Genomic DNA, 21,606 nt, shown 5'->3' on the forward strand with positions numbered 1-21,606 from the left:
TCCGCTCAAGGGCGAGGAAGGAAGCAAGCCCGAAAGTTCAGAGCTTGTTGCAAGCCACAAAAAAGCGACAGTCAGGTCCCTGGGGAGGTGGGAGGCAGGCTCTGGATAATAGTACCGAGCAGATAAAATAGAGATGTTTCGACTTCAACGCCCAGTAATGACTTTTGACTTTAACGGTGTGCCAAGGCGCTAATTGTTCCTGCTCCCTTGGCGAAAAATATCTTGCGATCCTCGAACTGTATTTGTCTTGCCCCGCGCTCGCTGTATCTTTATTGAAATTCGAAGCCAAGTCCACTCGAATTCCCCTAGCCCTCGCACAATGGCTCAGGGACAAGTCAAAAAAGCGTCGAAATCCTCCTCAACGAAACCCTCCAACTCTGCAGGAATCACCAAAAAGGGCTCGCGGAGCATAACACCCAGGAAGGCGAAGCTGCTAAAGCAGGCCAAGTTGAACAAGAAGTACACCGCTGGGCTTACTGCAAAGACAGAAGCTATGCTGGGAGCGCGTGCAGGACACCTGGAGATGTTGGGCCAAGGAAAGAAGAAGGACGCCGCAGGTGAAGCCAACAACAAGGGAAAGAAGAGTGGAAAGAAGGCTTGATTCTGGGGAAGAAGGACGGAACCAAACCATCGCACTTTTCGCTGACAAGCTCTGCGCCTGATTGATCTTTCTACCAGTCCACATGAGACGAAGACAATCCCGTCCACTCCTGAGCACCTCAACCGTATGAACTGTCTGCGGAAGAAGGGTCACAGTTCTATACCAGGATAATGCTCTTGATGACCGGTCAACGATGTGGCTAAAGAAAAGCTATCACGGTGCCGACGTCGAAAGCTTGGATGGCACAAAGATCAGAGTCTTTCGGACGTCCACTGTCGGTGGACAGTCTCGTTCAGACGATTATGCTTGATACGCAGGGACTCTTGTTTTCAAGCCCAGTGTCGATGTTTTCGAGAGCCACGCAGCAGGTCGGTCTCGAAATCTCGAAAAACACTTAACGCCGATTCTGGTATCTGATCCCAACAACTGAATTAACGCCGGCAGAGTTCGTCGCTCACATCCCCCCCAGCGCCCGAGCAGCTTCGCCGCCACCGCTTTCAACCATGGCCTGTTGGCCCAAGTCGGCTCTGAGTTTGCCTTTCCCAGGTCCACCCTCGCCCACACCCATTCTCCGTGCAACGTACCTCTGGGCCAGTACGCCAACCGCAAGACTCAGCGTTTCTTCGACCCATTCGCTCACCCATTCTCTGGGATCGATACCACCACTGGCAATAATCTCCTCGATACTCTCTGGCAAGGTGCCTTCACCACCACTGGGTGCATCCAGCCAGTCGATCCATTGTCCGGGAATGGCTTGAGAGACCGCCTGGAAGGCGATTCCGTGAATAGGGTCGTGCAGATAGACCGCGAAAACGACTTCATCTGTGGTGTTGTCCTCCTTCGCTTCTTTCACTTGTCCGTCTTTTTCCAGACTTGGTGCCGGGGCAAACATATCTTTCGGCACCGGTTGGGTGATCGCTTGGATCGCAAGGAAAATTTCACTGTCTCTGGTCGGATTGGAGGTGGAAAGCGTTTCTGTGGCTCGCTTCGCAGCCTCTTCCACTCCCCCTTTGCTTCCAAAATATTCTTCAGCGTAGCTCTCGGCAGAAGCTCTAGCAAGTTTGGTGCCCTCAACCATGCCCTTGACTGCATTGGTACTTCGAAGTTCTCCGCTCCTCCACCAGGGTCCGTCGTGCCAGGAGCCTAACGGTCGCGACATTTCTTTCGAGTCTCTCTTTGGTCCGGCTTCATGTCCTCTTTGAACGACCATCAAATCTCCACCCTCGACCTGTGCCATGACACGACTGAAAACTTGGTAAATGAGCGGGTCAAGAGTGGGATAGTTGGACAGGTCATGTGTGATATGGATTTGCAGTCGCTCGTGTGAAGAGATCGGAGGAGCAATCGTCTGCAGGATATTCTGAAAGGTCGGCATGGCTATATTTCTAAGGTCGCCGCCTGTCGTAGCGTTAGCCTGTGACTTCTCGTTCACACCCAATTGTTCATACCAAACCCTTTGAGCACACCGACGTTGCCTCGAAGTTGCTCTGCCCATTTTTGTGCTTCTTCATTCTTTTGAATCTCTTTCACGGCCGCCTGGGCCTGGCTGACAGCGGCAGAGGCAGTCGAGAGCAGTCCACCCCACCATCCACCGCCGCTTCGGGCGGGTGCTGGGGCCGGCTCAGGCTGCGTTTCATTTTCTGCGGATTCTTCAGTTGTTGTGGTTGCTGGTGTGAAGCTTTGATGGAACGAACGTGTACTATCACCCGACTTGCGCTGGCCGCTGCTCGACTTCTCTTCGCTTGCCCGGCCGGGAGGAGGGGTGGCGGTTGAGGTTCGCTTTGGAGATCTGTTGCCCGTTGCCGACGGAGCATTTGGTCTTAACGAAGGAGTGGCTGGTCGGCTAGCTGGTCGTTGGGCCAAGTTGCCCAGCTCAGCGAGTAGGTCTTGTTCATTCTGTGAGGATTGAGCTGGTTGTCCTTGTCGGGCGGTTCGTGTTGAAGGCCTGGAGGTACGCGTCGACGCCTGCGTACTCAGGTCGTCAAGCTGTGCCAAGAGCTCATCATCGGTGGGTGCCGCCTTCTTTGCAGCCATTGTCATTGCATATAGAGATCGAAATGGCCTGATATGAAAGTGGACAACATGGGGTGAGAGATAACTTGGAGTCGCAGGGAGGGCAGGGGCATGTTCCGAGGCCAGCGAGGCCTGCTTTGGCAATGAAGTGACGCCGCTTTAAACAAAGCTGTAACGATGACACGACAGAGGGACATGTACCCGGTACTCGAAGGTCAACGACGTTCCCTAATCCAATGTATCTATCACTCTTTTTCTCAGACTATCTCCGTGTTCAGATTGACGAATATCAATTTCATGGTACCTTGTCAGCACACCTCTTCTTGACTTCGGATCTATCAGCCAAGCCGCTCTAAAGCTCTATGGGATGATTTGAGTGCAAGCAAGCATCAGTCTACAGCATAGCCGAATCTTGGGCCAAAATAGGGTAGGGGTGAAAAGAATCTATTGCATGAACTATGGTCAGACCGACCTTCAGGTCGACAGGTAAACCATGTGCTCTACAACTCCAGCTCACTTGGACCCATTACGCATTGAAGGACGCGCTCGAAATGGAGCTTGCGTGCGAAACGGCAAATCTGACGCTACTTTTGAGCTTTGACTTCGGCCAATCAGAGTGCGGCTGATATCAACTCCTTCATCTCTGCTGTGCTCTTCATGGCTTGTCAAGGGGGATGATGGCTTCTCGAATATCGTGGATTGTCTGAAGGTGAGGGGCTTTCTGTTCCTTACTATGTCCATCACAAGCTCCTGAACGAGGACCTCCAAACGCCACAAAACACATCAGTGAGGGATGTCCTCAGATAAACCACGGGCTGCCCGTGCCTGCGCGGCTTGTCGGAAACTAAAGACACGCTGTTACGAGTCTAGATTGGCTGGAGGCTCATGTCTGAGGTGTGAGAGGCTGGGGGCTCACTGTTCATTAGCCTCTGAGCGAAATGCTAAATCTTCAAACGATCTATCTCCACACGGTCTGGCAAGCAGCGCGCAAGACGCCAGGTTTGTGTTGGAAATCATTGTGTTGGAAATTATGTGGCTAACTTCCACAGACTTGCTCGTCTCGAGAAATCTGTGGATCTAATCCTAGGTCGACTTGGGATCGACATAGACGATGATGCTGTGCCAGATTTCACATCATCTCGCCCGTCAATGGCCGAACAGACAGAACCACCAAACATCACAATGGATACGGCAGCGGCTCCAGTCTTCGTCATCCGAGACCTTGCTACAGAAATCGGAGTGGAATCTCCAGCGGCGATTCGCAGTGCCCAGACAGCAACGGATGCCGGAGTCTCAGACTTGATTGTAGACGGCCTTGTGACGAGTCGACAAACTGCAGGTCTCCTCACCATGTCGGTACTGGTCTTCCATATCAAAGAAACAGCCACTAATACATTAAGACAGATTCAATGAGCACTATGGTCGCTGGGTATTCTTCGACAACCTGATGTCTGCAGAGAACCTGTCTGAGGAGGTCAAAAGATCACCACTTCTTTTGTGTTCGTGCTGCCTTATCGCTGTCCGACACACCAACGAAGAGCTTGCGTCGAGCCTGGCCCCGGAGCTCTTTGAGAAGTCGAAGGCCCTTCTATCCGCCGCACTGCTCTCTACAACGCAAAACATCGATTTCTTTCAGGCAGCTCTCATTTTGTGTATGTGGTCCACCACAGTGGGTCAAGTGCCTTTGAGTATCGACAGCTGGCTGCTGAGCGGTTTCGCCATTCAGCATTGCATCTCGAGCGATCTCTTTGAAAACGTCCTTAGCCATGGCTATCCAAGAACTAAACGTGATTTGGGTTTGTTAAGGCTCTGGAACCATCTTTGTTTGGTGCACTTGCAGTAGGTTCCCAGTCTTCCACAAATTCGTGAGACTGATCTCGAAAGCTATTCGGTAGGGACGAGGCGCAAATCCATGGTCGGTCGGGCGCAAGTCGATAGATGCCGAGACATTCTAGCTTCTGATCATGCAACAAATTTCGAGACCCGGATGGTGGCGGAAGTGATCTTGTACTGGATTCTGTACGAAAACTGCTGTCTGACAGAGGTCGATCTCCCCAAAGCGCAATCTGCCTTGCACCAGTGGAGACAGAACTGGAAGTTTGTTCTCGGTTCGTGCTCGTTCCTGAGGATCAATACTTTTTGCACAATCTGACAAGCCATCACCCAGATCAGCCTCGGTCACAGTTTCTTGAGATGGGATTTCGCTTCGCTCAGCTCCTTGCCTACGATCAATCTCTGAAGACTCGATCTGCAAGCGTTCGAGAGAGTCTGCTGTCAGAGATGGTTCGTCTTTCAGCTGCAATCTTGACGCTTGCAATGGAAACAACAGACGAGCGCACGAAGCACCTAAGTGATCACATTTACCATATGATCACGTTCGCCGCAGTTACCCTTTGTCGACTACTGCATATGTACGAAGAGCAGTTGGCGCGCTCCCACAACATCGCCGAGCTGGATTCGCTGATCGCGACGCTTGTACCATGGCTCAAGTCGATCGGTCTCCCCTGCCACGCCGCCTTCACGCTCGGTGACATCGTCGCCGCTTTCCACAAGAAACTGCGTCCTCTCTCGGGACCGTCGCCCGTGAATTCTGAGGATCAGAACGCTTGGGCAGACATGTCGTTCTGGGCTTCCTTCCCAGATCTACTAGGACCAGAACCTACGAACACTAGCAGTTGGGATTTTTTACCGAATTGGGAACCATTCAAATGAAGAGACTTCCTGATTGACAGCTTCTCAATGTCTATCTTTGATAAAGCTAGGGATATGTGGTTCTATTTGCCTCCGTATCTTCTCTCCAAATATCGGAAGATTGGGAATGTGATCGCCGAGAAGGCAAAGGTTAGCTCGTGACCGATGTTGGCGCCTTTTCTTCCTATCAGGCCCGCGATGGGAGCAGTGTACCAAGCTGTTTTCATGCCCAGGGCTGCGCCCATGAAGCCAAACCCGAAGGCTCCGATAGCTGCCCAGCCGAAAGGAAGAAGACCGGGCTGGTTCCAAGCGTCCAAGTTGTATTGACTCCAGCGACCGGCACGGAAAATGATGTGCTCCTCTGCAACAACAGTGAGATGAATGACTGTCCAGTACCCGATGATGCTCAGGAACGTCTGAAGGGTATCACTGAAGAATTCAGCCGCACAAGCTCCAACGATAATGGCCGCAATGAAGCCAAGGGTGACGAGAAAGATTCGGGGAATGCGTGCCGCCCAAGGACCAAAATTTTGCGCATGCATGGCGAAAGAGTAGTTGTTTGGGATGTTGTTCTGCCCACTGTCAGTCTGATGAGCCTGAACTGGAATCTTCACGATGACTTACTGGAATGGCACTCAATGCTGCAAGAACCAAGAGGAACTTTCCGAAACCTCCAGCTGGTTCCAATGCCATTTTGAGGGGACCGCCAATCCCACTCTCTTTGAAAGCCAACTTCCACTCTGGGTTGATCTCAGTGCCGGTGTACAGAGCTGCACCTAGGGCCTGAACCAGGATGGTGGGCACAGCGATTCCGACATAGGTTGCGATGAAAATCTGAGCCCTGGACGTGTTGACAGGCATTCTCACGTTATAGTCGGCAGCGCAGTTGATCCAAGACACGGCAAAGGAGAATATGATGGCGATGTACGAAAGCGACGCTGCTGCCCCATTTGCTCCGGCCGGTGACTTGATGGCATCTCCAGAGAAATGTGAGGCACCGAAACCGGCGGTGAAACACCAAACCACGAAAGGGGGGATCCAGAGGAAAGCGTCTAGACGATGTATCCAATGGATGCCCAGGGCACAGATGACCCAGACAGTGGTGCAGATGATGACAACCCCGAGCCACGTCGGACACTTCCCGTCAGAAAGCGCATTGAGGACGGACGCCCCAGAGATAGAGTTGACGGCATTCCAGCCCGTGGTCGAGACCATGGAGAAGACGACCACCAGAAGATTGCCCCAATAGCCAAAGGAGTAACGACTGTGATTGTCAGCCTTGCGATATCAGAGTGGTAAGTTGGGGGGGCCCTCTTACGAGAAGGACGTCATACGCAAGCCCGTCAATCCGAATCCTGCAGTCCATGCCGGGATCATGCAGCTGAAGACATTGACCACGACGATGATGGCAAAGCAATCCCAGAATGATAACCCAAGGCTGCCGCCCACGGAGCCGACGTTGAGGGTTGCCACAGCCATGTTCGCGCTCAGCCTAAGAAGTATTTAGACCTGTTGGATCTTCTGTTTGTAAGAGACCGGTCAACTTACCAAAAAGTACACGCGTTCCACACCTTGCTGGTGTTCTGCTGGCGTTCCTCCTCCGTGACTCGCTGGATGCCACTCGTCTCGACGGTATGGAGGAGGCCGGTCAGCCATGACTTGGACAAGGCCTTGACGGGCAGTGCCTTTCCCTCGAAGGAGTCTTCCACCACATCATGGGGTTGATTCTTCGTCATACAGTGCTTATCGTCTGGATACTTGTCCATGCTGGTAATCCTTTATGGTGAGTCTGGCTTTGTGATGCGCAGTTTTGTCACTCGTTATAATCTGTTGTTCCTACATTCTGAGCAGGGTGCGCGCTTTCTTTTATGCTTCATCTTCTCGAGGATTGCGTGCTCACCAGTCTCTCTGGCGCATATGTTGATAGGACTATCGTTCGTTACCCAAGACGGCAAGCCTGCGGGTCCTGATATCGCAACTGCTACGCCGCCCTCGGCATGCCGTGGGGACAGAAGCATACCGGATCTGCCCGCGGAATTGCCTTAGGTCGATGTGTCAATCTATTGGTCCATGGACCCTCTTGACTATCAGCCTGCCCCAACAATACACACAGCATACCCTATGTATCCATTTCGAATGACGGAACCCACTGTGGTGTTGAAAGATCTACACCTACTTCCTCGGGCCACATATGGTATATATTGACCCAAGATGTTCAGTCCACACCTTATGTTGTTCCGAACACGCATCTACACATCTCAAATTCATCCTTCAGATACTGAGCCATGGAGCAAAACACACTTACGCGACGTGGAGTCGGCCTTCGTGGCTTGGACAAGGACCTTGTGTCCCCAGGATACCTCCTCTACGCTCACTTGACCAGCCCGGGCACAGTACGACTGATTGCCAATGACGGGATGGAAGTCCACCGCTGGAACCTGCCTTTCCGTCCGGGACGTCACGCCCGCATCCTGCCCAACGGCAATCTAGCCTACAACGGTGTCCATCCTGATGCCCCAAGGCTGTTCCCCATGTGGCAGAAGTACCGCGGCGGAGTCATGATGCAAGTCGACCCTGACGGCAAGGTCGTGTCTGAATACCGGGATCCGCTGGCCCACCACGACCAGCACCACCTTGACAATGGCCAGATCCTGTACACGACGCTGGAAGCTCTCACTCCGGAACAAGCCGCGACAGTCTCCGGCGGCATCCCGTCGTCCGAGGCGCCCAGTGGACACGTGTACGCCGACTGCATCAAGCTGGTTGATCCCGCCGACGGCGGCAAAGTGCTGTTCCACTGGCGCGCCATTGAGCACCTCGACCCGGCTGCCTTTCCTCTTCACCCACACTACGCCCGCGAGCACTGGCCACTGATCAACAGCGTGCACCAGCTTCGGGACGGCAACATCCTCGCGTCGCTCCGCAGCGTGTCGGCGGTGATCATCATCTCGCGGGAGACAGGCGAGGTCATGTGGCATTTGGACAGCACCGTGGTGGCACAGCAGCACTGCGCCAGCGAGCTGGACGACGGGAGCATCCTGGTGTTCGACAACGGCACGTTCCGCCACCGCGAGAGCTCGACCTACTCACGGGTAATCCAGGTGGACCGGGCCACGAAGCAGATCGTGTGGGAGTATCGCGACCGGTCGTTCCCGTGCGCCTTCTTCACCCCGTTCATGGGCGGCGCGCAGCGCCTGCGCAACGGCAACACGCTGGTCACCGAGGCCGTGTTCGGCCGCATGTTCGAGGTGACCCCCGACGGCTGCGTCTGCTTCGAGTACATCAACCCGCACTTTGCCGACTACAAGCAGCTGAAGGCCCCCGAGCTGGAGGAGATCGGCTTCGACTATCCCGCCAACGCCGTCTTCAGGGCCTACAAGTACACCCCGGACCAGGTGCCCTGGCTGCGGCTGCCGAACTGACGGGGAGACATTCATGCGTCATTCCGTCAGTGATGCAAATATCTTGTAAAGTTCTCGCGGTATCAAAAGGGGTTTTTGGAGGGCACGAAAAGCAGCAGTTGGAAAATAGGGGCTTTCAGGTCAGGGAGGGAGAGAATTTTATATGGGGTCTGTTTCTTACTATTTTATATCAGGCTGTAGCAGCACATGGTTTTAAGCATCATATATCCTCTTTTCTCTGTCGTCTGAGTATCTTTTTCATGGAAATCTGTGACAGATGCCAGTGCTATCCGATCAGCCAAGAATGAAACGACATTTCACTACTGACCCAAAGTCACTGGAACACATTCAGCATCTTGACTATGGACGAGTCACTCTCTGGCAGGTATCAAAGATATCTCCCCACGACTTTGATTCTTTCCTCTTCTTTACTGATTCCCTCCGCAATCGATATCTCCTCAAAAATATCCCAGCACTCGCGAACCACAGGATGATCAAAAGCTTTCACCTCCTAATAGTCCCAGCCATTGTGACCTTCCCTCGTCTGCTCCTCTTCGCTTCCCAGCTTGCGGTTGCCAGGTCCTTGACCGATCTCAGTGAACCCAGACTCGACATTTTGTCTCGAGGAGCAATGAAAAACGGCACATGCGACAGGGGCTACGAATGGACAGTCATCACTCCGCTCTCGATTCAAGGCGCCACGTGCTGTCCAACAGGGTACAAAGGAGAACAGGCAACGATTCTGGCGAATCTGGCGGGAACATTCTGTTGTCCAGAGCACATCGATAAGGTGCCATGCGATGCCCACGATCGTGAAATGCCGAAAACACCTCTCACCTGCCCGGAGCTGGGGGAGTTGGTCGGGGCGCTGTGCATGTACTATTATTGGTAACGTCGGTCTTCGGCACGAATCATGCTGGAGGAAGTCGGGAGCTGCCACGAAGCTGCTTTGGATGTAGTCAGTGACCGAATACTGAAAGGTTGACAAGGTTTGACGATTCCACAGTGGGGTCGGACAAATCCGTATCGAAATGAAGGGTTTACCAGCCAAAGGAATGTTCTTTCTCTGAACAGATCTGGCCAAGCATCAGCATCATTAGATTGGTGACCACCATGCTGGAGGACCTGTGAGGGCAAAGGCAATGGTCTTGCCTCGTAAGTCACCCTTGACTTCCTTGAGCTGCTAAGAGTCGTCCCAGAGAATGCAATCTGGTGTTGAATAAGACTTGTCGTCCAGAAATGTTGTGAACATATTCCATTCCGTTTTAATGTGCTGGTAAAGTGAAGTTTGGTTCCCATCCGATAGTAGCGACCTTGACGAGCAGATGGTAGGACAGGCGTTGAAGTAGACGAGGCTAGTCACTGGGCTGAGTTGCAGCCTGGTGGAAATGCTTCACCCGTTCACCCCTCACCAACATCTCACCTCGAGTGATAGTCAAGGTATCGCTATCTCCGCTCCATTCATCTCCTGGATGTGTTCACAAAGGACTTGTTTGCTTGAATGCGAAGCAGCACCATTCACACGCCGGCCAACGACTCTGTGACTGGTCGATTGTGAGCAGTTACCTTGGACTTCTTCTGAGACGTCTTTGACCTGAATTCATATTAGAGACAAGAGTGTACCTTGTTGTTCGTCGTCAAATCTTGAACCTCGAGTTGACTTGTTGTTGCCTAATTCCCACTCCGAGGAGTCTTTTCAATCTCTTCGTGATGGATCATAGCACGAGCAAAGACGGCCCCAACGACTTTTCAGATGAGTTTGCATCATCTGCAAGCTCTCCCGACACTAGATCGGATGGGTTTGCTCGCACTGTCGACGATGAATGGCCGTCCAGCCGAGCACTCGCCCAGAGAAACGGTCGATACGACACACAAGGCTTCTTGATCGATTTTGAATATACAACCGCTTACACGCTGCCCAGAAGAGCGCCTTTGCCTCCTCTTTGCAGTAGTCGAATCTCACCGTTGGCTCACACCAACACCACTCTCGTTGATCATTCCTCTTCGACTTCTGAGCCACTGATCGCTATACCATATGAGTCAACGTTCGAAGCAGACTCTCCAACGCCCTCGCGTCCTCAGATCAGGTTCAGCAACACCTACCGAAAATGCTGGTTGCAGCAATATTCTCGGCCAAAGCAACTAGTGCAGCTTGCACCTAAAAGACCAGCTCGAGCAAATCGGCAAGGTTTCTGGCTCGCCCGAGGCACGTTGAGAGGGTGCGATAGGGTGATGGAGCAGCAGGGCCTGGGATATTGGCTGACTCGAGGGTCAGTGAAGAACCCTGATCAGTACGGAAGTGCTGAGAGATTCCGTCGCCTCTTGAAGCGTGTCGCCAATAAGATGAGAAGCATCAGCAGCAAGGAGAAATGACCACTGAGATGAAATATTCCTGAGCATCATCTCACTCTCATTCATGCCATCAACTTTCATCATCTGTGCGCTTCTTGTCGGCCTCGTCAAAGTGGCTTGCATGGATCTCGGCCAAATTGAATCTCTTCAGTGTCTGATATTCGCTCCCAACAACGCTCATACCAATCACGTTCCGATACACATCGACAAGGACGAGCTTATCATAACCTTTCAAGTCTACAGAATGCTTCCCCTGGCCCAGACCGACGATCTTGTCAGCGACCACCCGAATGACTTCATCTCGATTGATTTTATTGTTGTTGCGGATCGTGGGGCGGATGGCGAATTTGCATGGTTGCTGCTTAGATTCGTCCTCCTGTTCCGAGCTCGACTTGTTGTCATCGTCGACCAGGAAGTGCCTGGGAAGAACCTTGTCACAGAGGGAATGCAGGCCATCGTTCAAGGTCTTCCGGATCAAGGTAACAGGGGTGAGTCTTTTGATATAGCGGCTTCGTGGTCCAGCTCCTGCCTTGTTTGAGGCTAGGAGGCATAATTTACTGACTATGTCGACGGGGTCAAGGGAGCTGTTGCTAGGAAACCGCACGAAGGAGACGCACGGAATATCAAGCGTAATGAAGGCTAATTTTGGCGACAAGCCGTTTTGAGGTTCCCGTTTAGATTTCAATGAGTCCAATTCGGCAAGGATGTCGGCCTCAATATCGACCTCCACGTCATCCTTGTCTCGCTGGATGTCCGGGCTTGCCTCCACGGCTTGGCAACCTGTATCAGCAGCAAGCAACTGACGGCATAGTTAGTTGGGAGTGCGTGACTATCAGACTCATCACTCACCTCATCCAACAAGTCAGATAGCTCTTGCAAGCATTTCCTCTCCTGACCTTTGTCGCATGTGACGAAGATTCCAACATCGTCGCTGTGGATTCCGGACGCACTAATGGTGGCCGGCCGGCGAGACTTAGCCCGGGAGTCCTGGGGCTTTTGGACCCGATACTTGGTTTTCCCGTTGTTGTCTTTGCCAGGCTTCGGGTCTGATGGCGACTGCGCATGGTCCATTTTGAGCCTTTTGGGTGATCGGTCTAGTGATTCTGTGGGGTTCATGCCTAGGCTGTCCTCACAGAATTCCCGCCGGAGAAGGAGTTTGAAGACCCGGGTATTGACACACTTGAGGGACCTTTGGGTTTCTTCGGGGCTTGAGGGAGAAAGCGTCGGTGGGAATTGAATTGTCGTCGAGGCGGCAAAATGGATGCTTGGAGCCGCCAAGATCCACTAGTCCTGTTTCGGAAGACGGTGTGTATTTCTTCTTCTTCTTCTTCTTCCTCTTCCTCTTCCTCTTCCTCTTCCTCCACGTCTTGCGACTCTCATAAACAGCCTGAACCCATTCTCGACCTGCTAAACTGCTCCTGCGTTGGTCAGCTTCCTACAATCGCCTCGGCCACGGGTCGTCTCACCATGATACCCGCGGTGAGCAGGACAATGGAGCCATTCGTCCAGTGCCGGCCTCGTGATGGCCAGGGTTAAGCGCCTCTGTGTGGCCAGGAAAGCGACTCTGGGGACGGTAGCACAATCGCATCTCCCCTCTTGTGGCTTTTGCGTCCATCAGCAAGACTTCTTGATTGGCTGTTTCTCTGGTCTTCTTCCGGATAAGCTGTCGAGACTTTCTCGGTGCGACTCTCGATGCTTCAACCCCCTGCCTAGTAGGGCGTGGACAATGATGTCCCTCTGCATGGTGCATATGCGGGCAAAGTCCACGCACCAAAGAGCGTAGTAAGATTCAAAAGAGACTCGCCTTTTCCTCTTCCCCTCTGATCATCTTTCATGTTCCTGTGCTTCAATTACAGCGATGGCGTCCATTTTTGGCTCAAAAATGCCGGCTCATGATACGAAAATAATTGCCAATGGAGGTCTTGGAGGTCTGGTACGTGCAGAACTCGCTGCTGGAGATCAAGCACAGGACAAGATGGACGCCAAGATTGTATCCAAATTTCGTCGTCGACCTCCCCCCCTTCGGATCTCGAGTGGTTGTGAAGCAGCAAGTTTATCACCCGGTTTGGCTCCAGCAGCATCAAGCTCGGGCCTTGGAGGCCTCTTGACTCCCAAGACACCCACTGACCGCCGTAAATATTCACTACTCGGAGTTGATATCGAGGGCGGTGCTTCACCTCTAACACCGCGCTACAACCCTGCTGCACCTTGGACACCGGGCGCTCCCCTGCCAGAAACGCCAGCGAGCCCGACCTCACCCTATTCACAGATAACGGCAGAGTTGCCAGGTTCCCTTCTCTTAGCAAGCCAAGGTTTCCCGCAAACAAACCCCATATCACCTCCGCCATCTCTTCGATTGCTTCGTAGAGACACCGAAGAATCCATCATCAGTTCGGTGCCAACACTCTCAACCTCCGCGTCTACCGATGACGGGACAATGGAAGCTCTGCGAAACTTGACCACGCCTATGAGAAAGCACGACCGATCTGCACATAGCACAATGCCTTCTTACACCATCGGCAGCCGCGTCCCTGCAGATCTACAAATTACACAGCCATTCACTGCAATGACCATCGAAGCCATGCTAGATAAACTGCCCGAATGCGACCATGTGACCATATCCCGGCATTGGCTTCCCGCCATGCGCAGTCAGTTACAGCAGATGACTTCTCTGCTTAACGAAGCATGCAATTTGAAGCTCGAGTCAAGTGTCCATCAGGTAACCCTGAATAGTGTGAGAGATGCGACCCTTGGAAACTCTCCTTGCACTGACATTCCCCAGGCACTCAAATCCTTCTCCGACCAACTGCATTTGATCACTGCCGAGTATCACAAAATCGTCGAGTCTGCCGAATCGCTTGCTGAACGTGATACCAGGGTCTCTCACGAACAACTAAAGGAGCTCGAGGGACAGGTAGGACAAGCTTTGGGGAGGATGGCGGTGAAAGACAAGGAGATTCAAGATAAAGAACGAAGAATCTCAGAGCTTCGAAATACAGTCCACGAAGTCACCCGGATTTTGGGCACCTTCATCGAGAACAACATCGCCAGCTGGGTCGATACCATCCACGAGCCTAGGACTCTACAAGTTCTTCGAATATTATCGGACTACACACGGGACGAGCCTCACGAGTCTGTCGATTACGTCCGTGTTGCCGAGGACACGCTGAATCAATATATTCGAGATTCACGCGAAGCGCGCAACCTCGTTGGAGAGTATCGCAAGGTATTGCACGGTCAGGGAGCCATGATCAGGGATCAATCCAGAAACCTCGACGCATGTGTGCAGAAGTGCAACAAGGCAGTCAGACTCGTACAGGAAAAGGATCACGAAATATTGCTCCTTGTACAACAAAACGATGATCTGAGCAAACAGCTACAGGAATGTCGAGCTGCTGTAGCAGAGGGCCAGCAGGCCCGTACGGACTCGGAGAAGATGGTGCGGAGATATGAAGAGCTGCGAGGGGCCATGGTCAGCTTGCGAACGAGCCACACGCTGGAAATCGATCAACGCGACGCCGAGATATCGAACCTTCGTCAAAAGCTGGGTAGTGCCCGCGAGGAGGTTTTCGCGCGACGAGAGGACGTCAAGAACGTCATCTCCCAAGCTAACGCCATGCTACAAGTGTCCACCGAGTCGGTCCCAGTGGCTGCTAAGAACAGCAACACCTCCAAAGCCTTGAGATTCTTCGGAATGGAAAGAGACAAAGAAAAATACAGGAAGGGCACCATCCCCACAAGCTACAGCATGGTCGGACTTCCCTCGTCGGATTCGAGGTTCTCATCCAAGGAGGTAGCCTCCATTGACCGGGCCGCACTTCGGCACAGACCTTCACTACAGACACATACCAACCCACGACTGCTGACAACTCCGAACACGCCCATTGACGACTCTCAAGGCTCGAACGAGTCTATCATGACAGCACCAGTGACCAGGCAGCGCTCCGACTCACTCGGTGCAACACAACGCCACGGCGTTCTGACTGCATCTCCCGTCAACACGGACAAGTCGCTTCCTCACCCGCCAGCGCATCCGAGGCCACATCTCCCGGTGGCTCGAGTTGCCGAAATCACTCCGTCGCTCGAGAGCCCTCTCGCCGCACAGATCACGGCAGATTACTTCAAGAACGGAATCATGGGACAAACTGCTGCACGGCGTGTGCTAAGCAAAATCACCGAGGTCTCCGATGTGCTATCATCTCCAGAAAGTGGCCTTCAGAAAGAGCGAATTCTCGATGAAAATAAATCAGACCACAGCGTCGCCAGCAGCGACCGTGAAGTCTACCGCAAGAGCATATGTGCGTTGGATATGTTAAACTCAACGGGAGGACTACCCTACAGCGAGACGGAAACAGACATTGAACGAATCATCCGTGGTGTACGTCCGAGGAGTCCACCAGAGCCCAGCCACTTCCACCACCACCAAGCATACGAAGCCAATGACAACGAAGGAGGACAACAGCAGCAAGACGATTATGACGAAGAACAAATGTACACAGGTGTGGCCCGCGTGCTCCACCTTCGACCTGGGACACGGGACCTCAGAGGGGCAAGCGCAAGGTCAAGTGAAATCGAACAAAGTGGTTATGAAAGTGATCCCGCACACGGAGGGCGATGCGCGAGATTCAGGGAGAGTATGGTGAGTAACGAATCGGGGTATCGCACGGAGGACTCGGAACCACAGACCGTGGCCCAGTTGTATCATCAGGGAAGGCGACATATTCGTAGTTGACGCGTTGTCAACTGGATTCAATGACAGAACACGCATGATTGGGAATAGGGAGAGGCGAAAGTGGAATGTGGCAGAGTGTGGACGCTATTCCCGCCATGATCTTGTCTGACTGAGAGAGGTGGAACGTTGTCATGAGTGCTGAAGACCGACAGTGATGGCGAACATGACACCAAAGAGGGCTGGATCGAATTTTGAGCCACTCAGTTTTTGAACAGTTTCTCAGATAGGCAGGCATTGAGAAGGCGGCTAGGGTGCTAGCTGTAGCTGTGAAGCAGAACTTGGACATAGCAAGGGGGCTCGTTTCGACTCGCTCGACTCGACTCGACTCGAATCAACTCAATAGAAACCCAGATTAAAAGGTTAACACTGGTTTTTATAAAAGCCGGTTCTAACATTCAATAGCTTCCAGAGCCGTTGATCTGGCATATAATATATATAATGTATATAGTAAACACACACACAAACCCCCCATTGCTGGGGTCTGAACAAAGCAGGAACCCGCTAGGCGAAGACGCATTCTACTGTACGCTTGACAAAAAGTAATACAAGACTTGCTTTCTAATGCACAGGGCCAGAAAGGGAGAACAAGACAGGACAAGACAGGACATACTGATAGTGCAGTTGTATACATAGAGAGTGAGTGTTATAGATCACAGACAGAAAACAAGCAGCACGGCGTGGTGTCCGTCGGAGCCATTAATGTACAATGTACCTCGTAGGGCAATATTTTGAAACATCGCTCAACGCAACATGGAGCAAGCAATGCGGTACATACAGAACGGTCGAGGCAAGAGCAGTCAGTCAGTCCCTCGAGACGATAATTACGCTCCTCCCTTGGTCTTTTCTTGGTGTCTTGATTCAATTCCAAGATATGAATTGTCTCTTTCATAGCACAACAAACGTGCCCCTTGACGAGGTAAGGGACGTGCGTCGGCTGCTTTGCCTTCGTTCTTGCCCTGTGCGGCTGCGTCAAAGTGCGAAGGGCTGTGTCTGCTCTCGTGTCGAGAACATCATCCTGTATATCCGTCTTCCACTGCTGTGTGTAGGTTCGTTCTTTCAACCTTTGTGGCTTCGGCAGTGTATACTGTCAAGCGCAGACGCGGCCGAGGGAAGAAGGGGAGAGATAAGGGAGAGATCAGGACGCACACTACCAGATGAAATCGTCCTCCCTTCAACTCGTACCATTCATCTCCGATGCGCACGGAGACCTGGGCCAAAATGTTTCAGGCCAATGGCAACAAGCGTTTGCTTGAACACAAGAGCTCCAATTTCAACCGCCACCTCTGTCGCGAAAGGTGATGGCTAGGTGTGAGATGGATGTTCCTTTGGTTCAACGCAGCCGCATCGTCCATAAACAAGGTGACTGAGATCGTGTCACCTCCGATAATCGTTCAGTATGACGAGGTTAACAATATCCCGAGCAGTTGCTGGGACGAAGAAGGTGGTGCTACGGAGTCGGCAGATGGCGGTAGACCGGGAGATATAATGCGTCCAGGAACCAATTTCTACCGACATGGTCTCCGAAGACATCCGTCCGGGCCAGGTAGATCAACCCCTCAAATGGTGCGAAGCGAAGCAATTGTTGAAGGTGACAGGGGAGGTTCGTCAGTGTCGGCGCGTCTCTTGCGTGATTTCCCATGATGTACCTCACATCCAGTCTGTCGTGAACGCTATCCTCGTGGTCTCCAGATCTCTTTCCGTCAAGGCTGCCACGGTCTATCGGACTTGGGTACCTCCAACGACTTCTTCCTGCTTAGACGGCGCCTCACCCGAGGCCTTCGGCGCCAACGTCTGTAATTCTATCCCATTCTCCTTGCGGGCGGCGGCACTGCGCCGCGCGGTGGAGTTTGCAATGGTGAGACTCTCAGATATGTTTCGGATCTGGGGCTGCATGACACGCGAGATATTGTGGTAGCCATTCTGGGGGAGTTGGATGAGGAGATTGTGGAGGCAGGACAGGATCATGGTCGTGAAGCGGCCCATGGCTGCGGATCCCGGGGGAAGTCGTGTGTGAGAGTCGCAGAGGTAGTTGTGGACTAACAGGGACGACAGGGTGGTATATCGAGGGTCTGATGCGAAGAGAGCGCTGTCGTAGACTGAAGACGCAGTCAACAAGGCGGGCGAAGTGCTGAGAGACAAGGAGGATGAGGATAACGCGAGTCACGCCACGACTAGCAAGCGCAGGTTGGGCTGAACACCTGTTTCCTGCACGGTGATGTAGTGACGGCGTCTCAGCGGAAGGGTGACTTCTCGGTAATGCGGAATGTGTTGATAGGCACCAACACGAAGTGTGATGGCGGTTGATAACGGCGACAGGGGTTGGGGGGGTTGGATTGTATGTATCTCGACGTCGACCGGCGAACACCACACAAATTGCGTATATAGGTATGAAGGACGCGACTTGAACCTTCTATCGTGGTAAAGAAACAATGCAATGTGCTTGGTTGGTCGAGGGGCAATATTTCCTCGAGACGAGGACAACAACAAGTGGAGATGTTTGACGGGTTGGCTGGTGGGAATGTGGAGGGCTAGTGAGGCTGGGGAAGAAGTAGTGTACAAGTTGTACTCGGTACCTCGTAATACTCCGTATATTAGCCTCAATCTCGCCCAAACCCCGCCATCATCCAATGCAGCCAGCTATATACCTTTTTTCCCCGTTGACCACTGTTGAGTTTTCCTGCTACTCCATATTTGTGAGTCCATCATGGCTGCTGAGATCCCAACCTGTAGGTGGGGAATAGTATGTATGTCACAGACACTTTGCCTGCCTCTTCTACAACCTCGTAGTCTACTGACGGCACCTGACAGCCACCGGCCTCATATCTTCTTGGTTCGTGGAAGATTTGGTTCTGGATCGACCGGATGCCAAAGCAAAGCATGTCATCCAATGCATCGGGTCCTCGTCGATGCAAAAGGGTAAAGACTTTGCTGCCAAACATTGCCCCAAGGCCACCCCGACCATCTACGCTTCATATGAGCAGGTCTACTCTGATCCGGATGTGGATTGCGTCTATATCGGAACTCCGCACTCCTTTCACAAAGGCAACTGTCTCGATGCCATTGCCGCAGGTAAAAACGTGCTGTGCGAGAAGTCGTTCACCATCAACGCCCGTGAGGCGCGAGAGGTGCTCGATGCCGCCAAAAAGAAAGGCGTCTATGTCCATGAGGCAATGTGGCTCCGGCATCGACCTCTCGTGGCAGAGTTAAGGAAGCTCCTCTTTGAAGATCAGGTTATTGGCGACGTCTTTCGCATGTCCTCCGACTTCAGCCTGCTGGTCCATATCCCCAGCTTGCCAGACACCTCACGGTACAAAGACCTGAAGCTGGGTGCTGGGACGCTGTTGGATACTGGCATCTACCCTCTAACATGGGCTTTCCTGGTACTTGACCCCAACACGCCCGACAACTCTGAGAGACCCACTATCCGTGCGACGCAAAGCCATCTGCATGGAGTTGAGGTCACTTCAAGCGTTCTCGTGCAGTATCCGTCCACGGCGAGACAGGGCATCGTCAGTTCCACCACCATGTCGGGAAGCCTGGGCGATGTGGTCTGCCGGATCCAAGGCACAGAAGGGTACATCGACGTGCATGGTGCAGCGCCATCACACCCTTTGTCCTTTACCGTCTACCGACGGAAAGATCACACCAAAAATGCCTTTGAAAGCCAGCAATACGACTACCCCCGCATCGGCCGTGGGTTTTTCTACGAGGCGGACAATACCGCCCTTGACATCGCTGCAGGCCGGAAGGAGAGTGCGATCATGCCTTGGAAAGAGACTATCCGCGTTATGGAGATCATGGACGAGGTCAGAAAGCAAGGAGGAACACAATACCCCCAGGATGAAGTGTTGGGAGGGACGACGAGCACCGGGTCGTCGTCCTTGTGATATGTATGAGCTTCCACCTCGCTGACGCTGACGTCATCTCCAGGGGCTACGCGCACCTAGACACGTGGTTCAACTTCAGCTTCAACTTCATCCCTGAAAACACACACCTCGGATCTGACTCTCCTTCAATATCCACGGGGGGTTTTTGTTAAATATCTATATCAAGAACATCTGCCCTCGTACACCTATTTTGACTCACTCTACCTCTCTACCACATTGCTCACAATGGCCTCTCTCTACCAAATTCTATCCAAGCTCCCCATCTTGCCCTCATTACTATTCTCCTCCCCTCTGGCAATAATCGATGGTAGCAACCAACACACTCTTCTACCCTCAAACTCAAAACCCCCTCTCTGCCCCAACCCGCCATCGCTATCATGTCCCTCCCCGCCGGCCCAAGACATCAATACGTGCTGCGTCAACCACCCGTCAGGACACTTCCTGCAAACCCAGTTCTGGGACACCGCGCCACCCATCGGGCCGAACGACTCCTGGACCATCCACGGTCTCTGGCCGGACCTCTGCACGGGTGGGTTCGACGCGTTCTGCGACTCTTCGCGTTCGCACTCGGACATCCGGACCGTTCTCCGCCACGCGCTCGAGGAGGACGACCAAGGAGAGCATTATTCAGCGATGCTGATGATCGACGAACTGCTCTCCTTCATGGAGACGTACTGGCTCTCCCTCGACGGCGACCACGAGCACCTGTGGGCGCACGAGTGGAACAAGCACGGGACGTGCATCTCGACCCTCGAGCCGGACTGCTATGCGGCTCCGCCAACAAGCCCCAATCGTCGGCACCGCCACCTCGACGTGCTGGACTACTTCATCCACACGACCTCGCTCTTCCGCACGCTCGACACCTACGCCGTGCTCGCGGCCGCCGGCATCCTTCCCTCGTCCACCCAGCGGTATACGCTGCGCGAGCTGGAGGAGACCATCCAGGCCTCCGCGCACGGCCACCCCGTGACCTTCCGCTGCAACCACCGCGGCGAGCTGGATGAGGTGTGGTATCATTTCGCAGTGATGGGCTCGCTGAGACATTCATCTTACGACGAGACTCCACCCCGAGACGCTGGAGTTGGAGTTTACCAATCGCCATTCTTGAACACGAGCACCGTGCGCAAGCATTTCGTGCCCGTGCCGCCCGACGGGGCCATCTCCAACTGCCCCAGACGAGGAATCAAGTACCTCCCCAAGACACCTGATGGCCGAGAGCCTCCGTCTCCTTCGAAGACGACCACCGGTGGCCATCCCACGTCTTCCCCAACGAGCACGAGCACAGCCGCCCCCTTCACAGGCAGAGGCCACCTGGAAATCCACATTCTCGACTCCCCCTCTTCCTCCATCTCCACGGCAGCGACGGCGCAAGATCCCATCCTCGCCCGACTCCCTCCTCCTGCTCCTCCCTCTGCGGACTCGAGTCTTATCCCTCCCTCCGGGTCCGTGAAGAAGGGTTGCCTGATCCGCCAGGGCCAGTGGTACGTCTCCGGCACCTGCGCGACCTTCCGCGCCCAGCACGACGTGGTCGACCCGGGCCAGCAGGCATTGTTCTCCCTCGAGTCGTCGTTCTCGCCGTGCCTGGTAAACCCTGTGACCGGTAAATTTGAATGTACAAACTCGGCCAAGGTGCAGGGCATCTTTTCTTATGCGGAGAATGGGGATGGGGTCAGTGTGCTCGCGTATCACAACCACAGCGTCTTTTACGCACACAACATTCCGAAGAGATTTGAAAAAGTCGATCTTTTCGCTGATGATGCTAATGGTGAGAGGCCGGTACAGGTGGAGATCCATTGGATACCAGCATAATTTTGGCGCTCGGCAGACGAGTTATCTAACAAGTTGTGCTACCTGCTACTATTTTTCATCTGAACGTCTCACTGCAGCAATGTGACATGCCTCGCCTATCTCATGACACTCCTTGCCAAC

The 21,606-nt window shown here is 53.2% G+C and overlaps 9 protein-coding genes across 9 annotated transcripts; 5 read left to right on the forward strand and 4 right to left on the reverse strand.

The window, feature by feature from the left end:
* Positions 1 to 1,055: 1,055 nt before the first annotated feature.
* AYL99_01365 (hypothetical protein) lies at positions 1,056 to 2,635 on the reverse strand (the record flags this gene model as incomplete). The annotated part of the gene is made up of 2 exons (XM_018832881.1): positions 1,056 to 1,999; positions 2,050 to 2,635. The coding sequence occupies 2 exons, from the start codon at positions 2,633 to 2,635 to the stop codon at positions 1,056 to 1,058; spliced, it is 1,530 nt and encodes a 509-aa protein (XP_018698760.1).
* A 1,161-nt stretch (positions 2,636 to 3,796) lies between these two features.
* AYL99_01366 (hypothetical protein) lies at positions 3,797 to 5,326 on the forward strand (the record flags this gene model as incomplete). Its single annotated transcript, XM_018832882.1, has 4 exons — positions 3,797 to 3,966; positions 4,019 to 4,453; positions 4,499 to 4,722; positions 4,782 to 5,326. The coding sequence occupies 4 exons, from the start codon at positions 3,797 to 3,799 to the stop codon at positions 5,324 to 5,326; spliced, it is 1,374 nt and encodes a 457-aa protein (XP_018698761.1).
* Positions 5,327 to 5,388: 62 nt separating this feature from the next.
* AYL99_01367 (hypothetical protein) lies at positions 5,389 to 7,071 on the reverse strand (the record flags this gene model as incomplete). The annotated part of the gene is made up of 4 exons (XM_018832883.1): positions 5,389 to 5,877; positions 5,930 to 6,569; positions 6,624 to 6,797; positions 6,854 to 7,071. The coding sequence occupies 4 exons, from the start codon at positions 7,069 to 7,071 to the stop codon at positions 5,389 to 5,391; spliced, it is 1,521 nt and encodes a 506-aa protein (XP_018698762.1).
* Positions 7,072 to 7,590: 519 nt separating this feature from the next.
* On the forward strand, positions 7,591 to 8,727 carry AYL99_01368 (hypothetical protein; the record flags this gene model as incomplete). The annotated part of the gene is made up of 1 exon (XM_018832884.1): positions 7,591 to 8,727. One exon carries the CDS (start codon positions 7,591 to 7,593, stop codon positions 8,725 to 8,727), a length of 1,137 nt encoding a protein of 378 aa, XP_018698763.1.
* A 2,401-nt stretch (positions 8,728 to 11,128) lies between these two features.
* On the reverse strand, positions 11,129 to 12,129 carry AYL99_01369 (hypothetical protein; the record flags this gene model as incomplete). Its single annotated transcript, XM_018832885.1, has 2 exons — positions 11,129 to 11,857; positions 11,908 to 12,129. The coding sequence occupies 2 exons, from the start codon at positions 12,127 to 12,129 to the stop codon at positions 11,129 to 11,131; spliced, it is 951 nt and encodes a 316-aa protein (XP_018698764.1).
* An 811-nt stretch (positions 12,130 to 12,940) lies between these two features.
* AYL99_01370 (hypothetical protein) lies at positions 12,941 to 15,790 on the forward strand (the record flags this gene model as incomplete). The annotated part of the gene is made up of 2 exons (XM_018832886.1): positions 12,941 to 13,777; positions 13,841 to 15,790. 2 exons carry the CDS (start codon positions 12,941 to 12,943, stop codon positions 15,788 to 15,790), a joined length of 2,787 nt encoding a protein of 928 aa, XP_018698765.1.
* A 1,716-nt stretch (positions 15,791 to 17,506) lies between these two features.
* AYL99_01371 (hypothetical protein) lies at positions 17,507 to 17,773 on the reverse strand (the record flags this gene model as incomplete). The annotated part of the gene is made up of 2 exons (XM_018832887.1): positions 17,507 to 17,514; positions 17,560 to 17,773. The coding sequence occupies 2 exons, from the start codon at positions 17,771 to 17,773 to the stop codon at positions 17,507 to 17,509; spliced, it is 222 nt and encodes a 73-aa protein (XP_018698766.1).
* Positions 17,774 to 18,494: 721 nt separating this feature from the next.
* On the forward strand, positions 18,495 to 19,677 carry AYL99_01372 (hypothetical protein; the record flags this gene model as incomplete). Its single annotated transcript, XM_018832888.1, has 2 exons — positions 18,495 to 18,516; positions 18,599 to 19,677. The coding sequence occupies 2 exons, from the start codon at positions 18,495 to 18,497 to the stop codon at positions 19,675 to 19,677; spliced, it is 1,101 nt and encodes a 366-aa protein (XP_018698767.1).
* Positions 19,678 to 19,902: 225 nt separating this feature from the next.
* Positions 19,903 to 21,486, forward strand: AYL99_01373 (hypothetical protein; the record flags this gene model as incomplete). Its single annotated transcript, XM_018832889.1, has 1 exon — positions 19,903 to 21,486. The coding sequence occupies one exon, from the start codon at positions 19,903 to 19,905 to the stop codon at positions 21,484 to 21,486; it is 1,584 nt and encodes a 527-aa protein (XP_018698768.1).
* Between the last annotated feature and the right edge of the window lie 120 nt (positions 21,487 to 21,606).

The sequence above is a fragment of the Fonsecaea erecta genome (assembly GCF_001651985.1).
Source record: "Fonsecaea erecta strain CBS 125763 chromosome Unknown Scaff1, whole genome shotgun sequence".
NCBI classification, from domain to species: Eukaryota; Fungi; Ascomycota; class Eurotiomycetes; order Chaetothyriales; family Herpotrichiellaceae; genus Fonsecaea; species Fonsecaea erecta.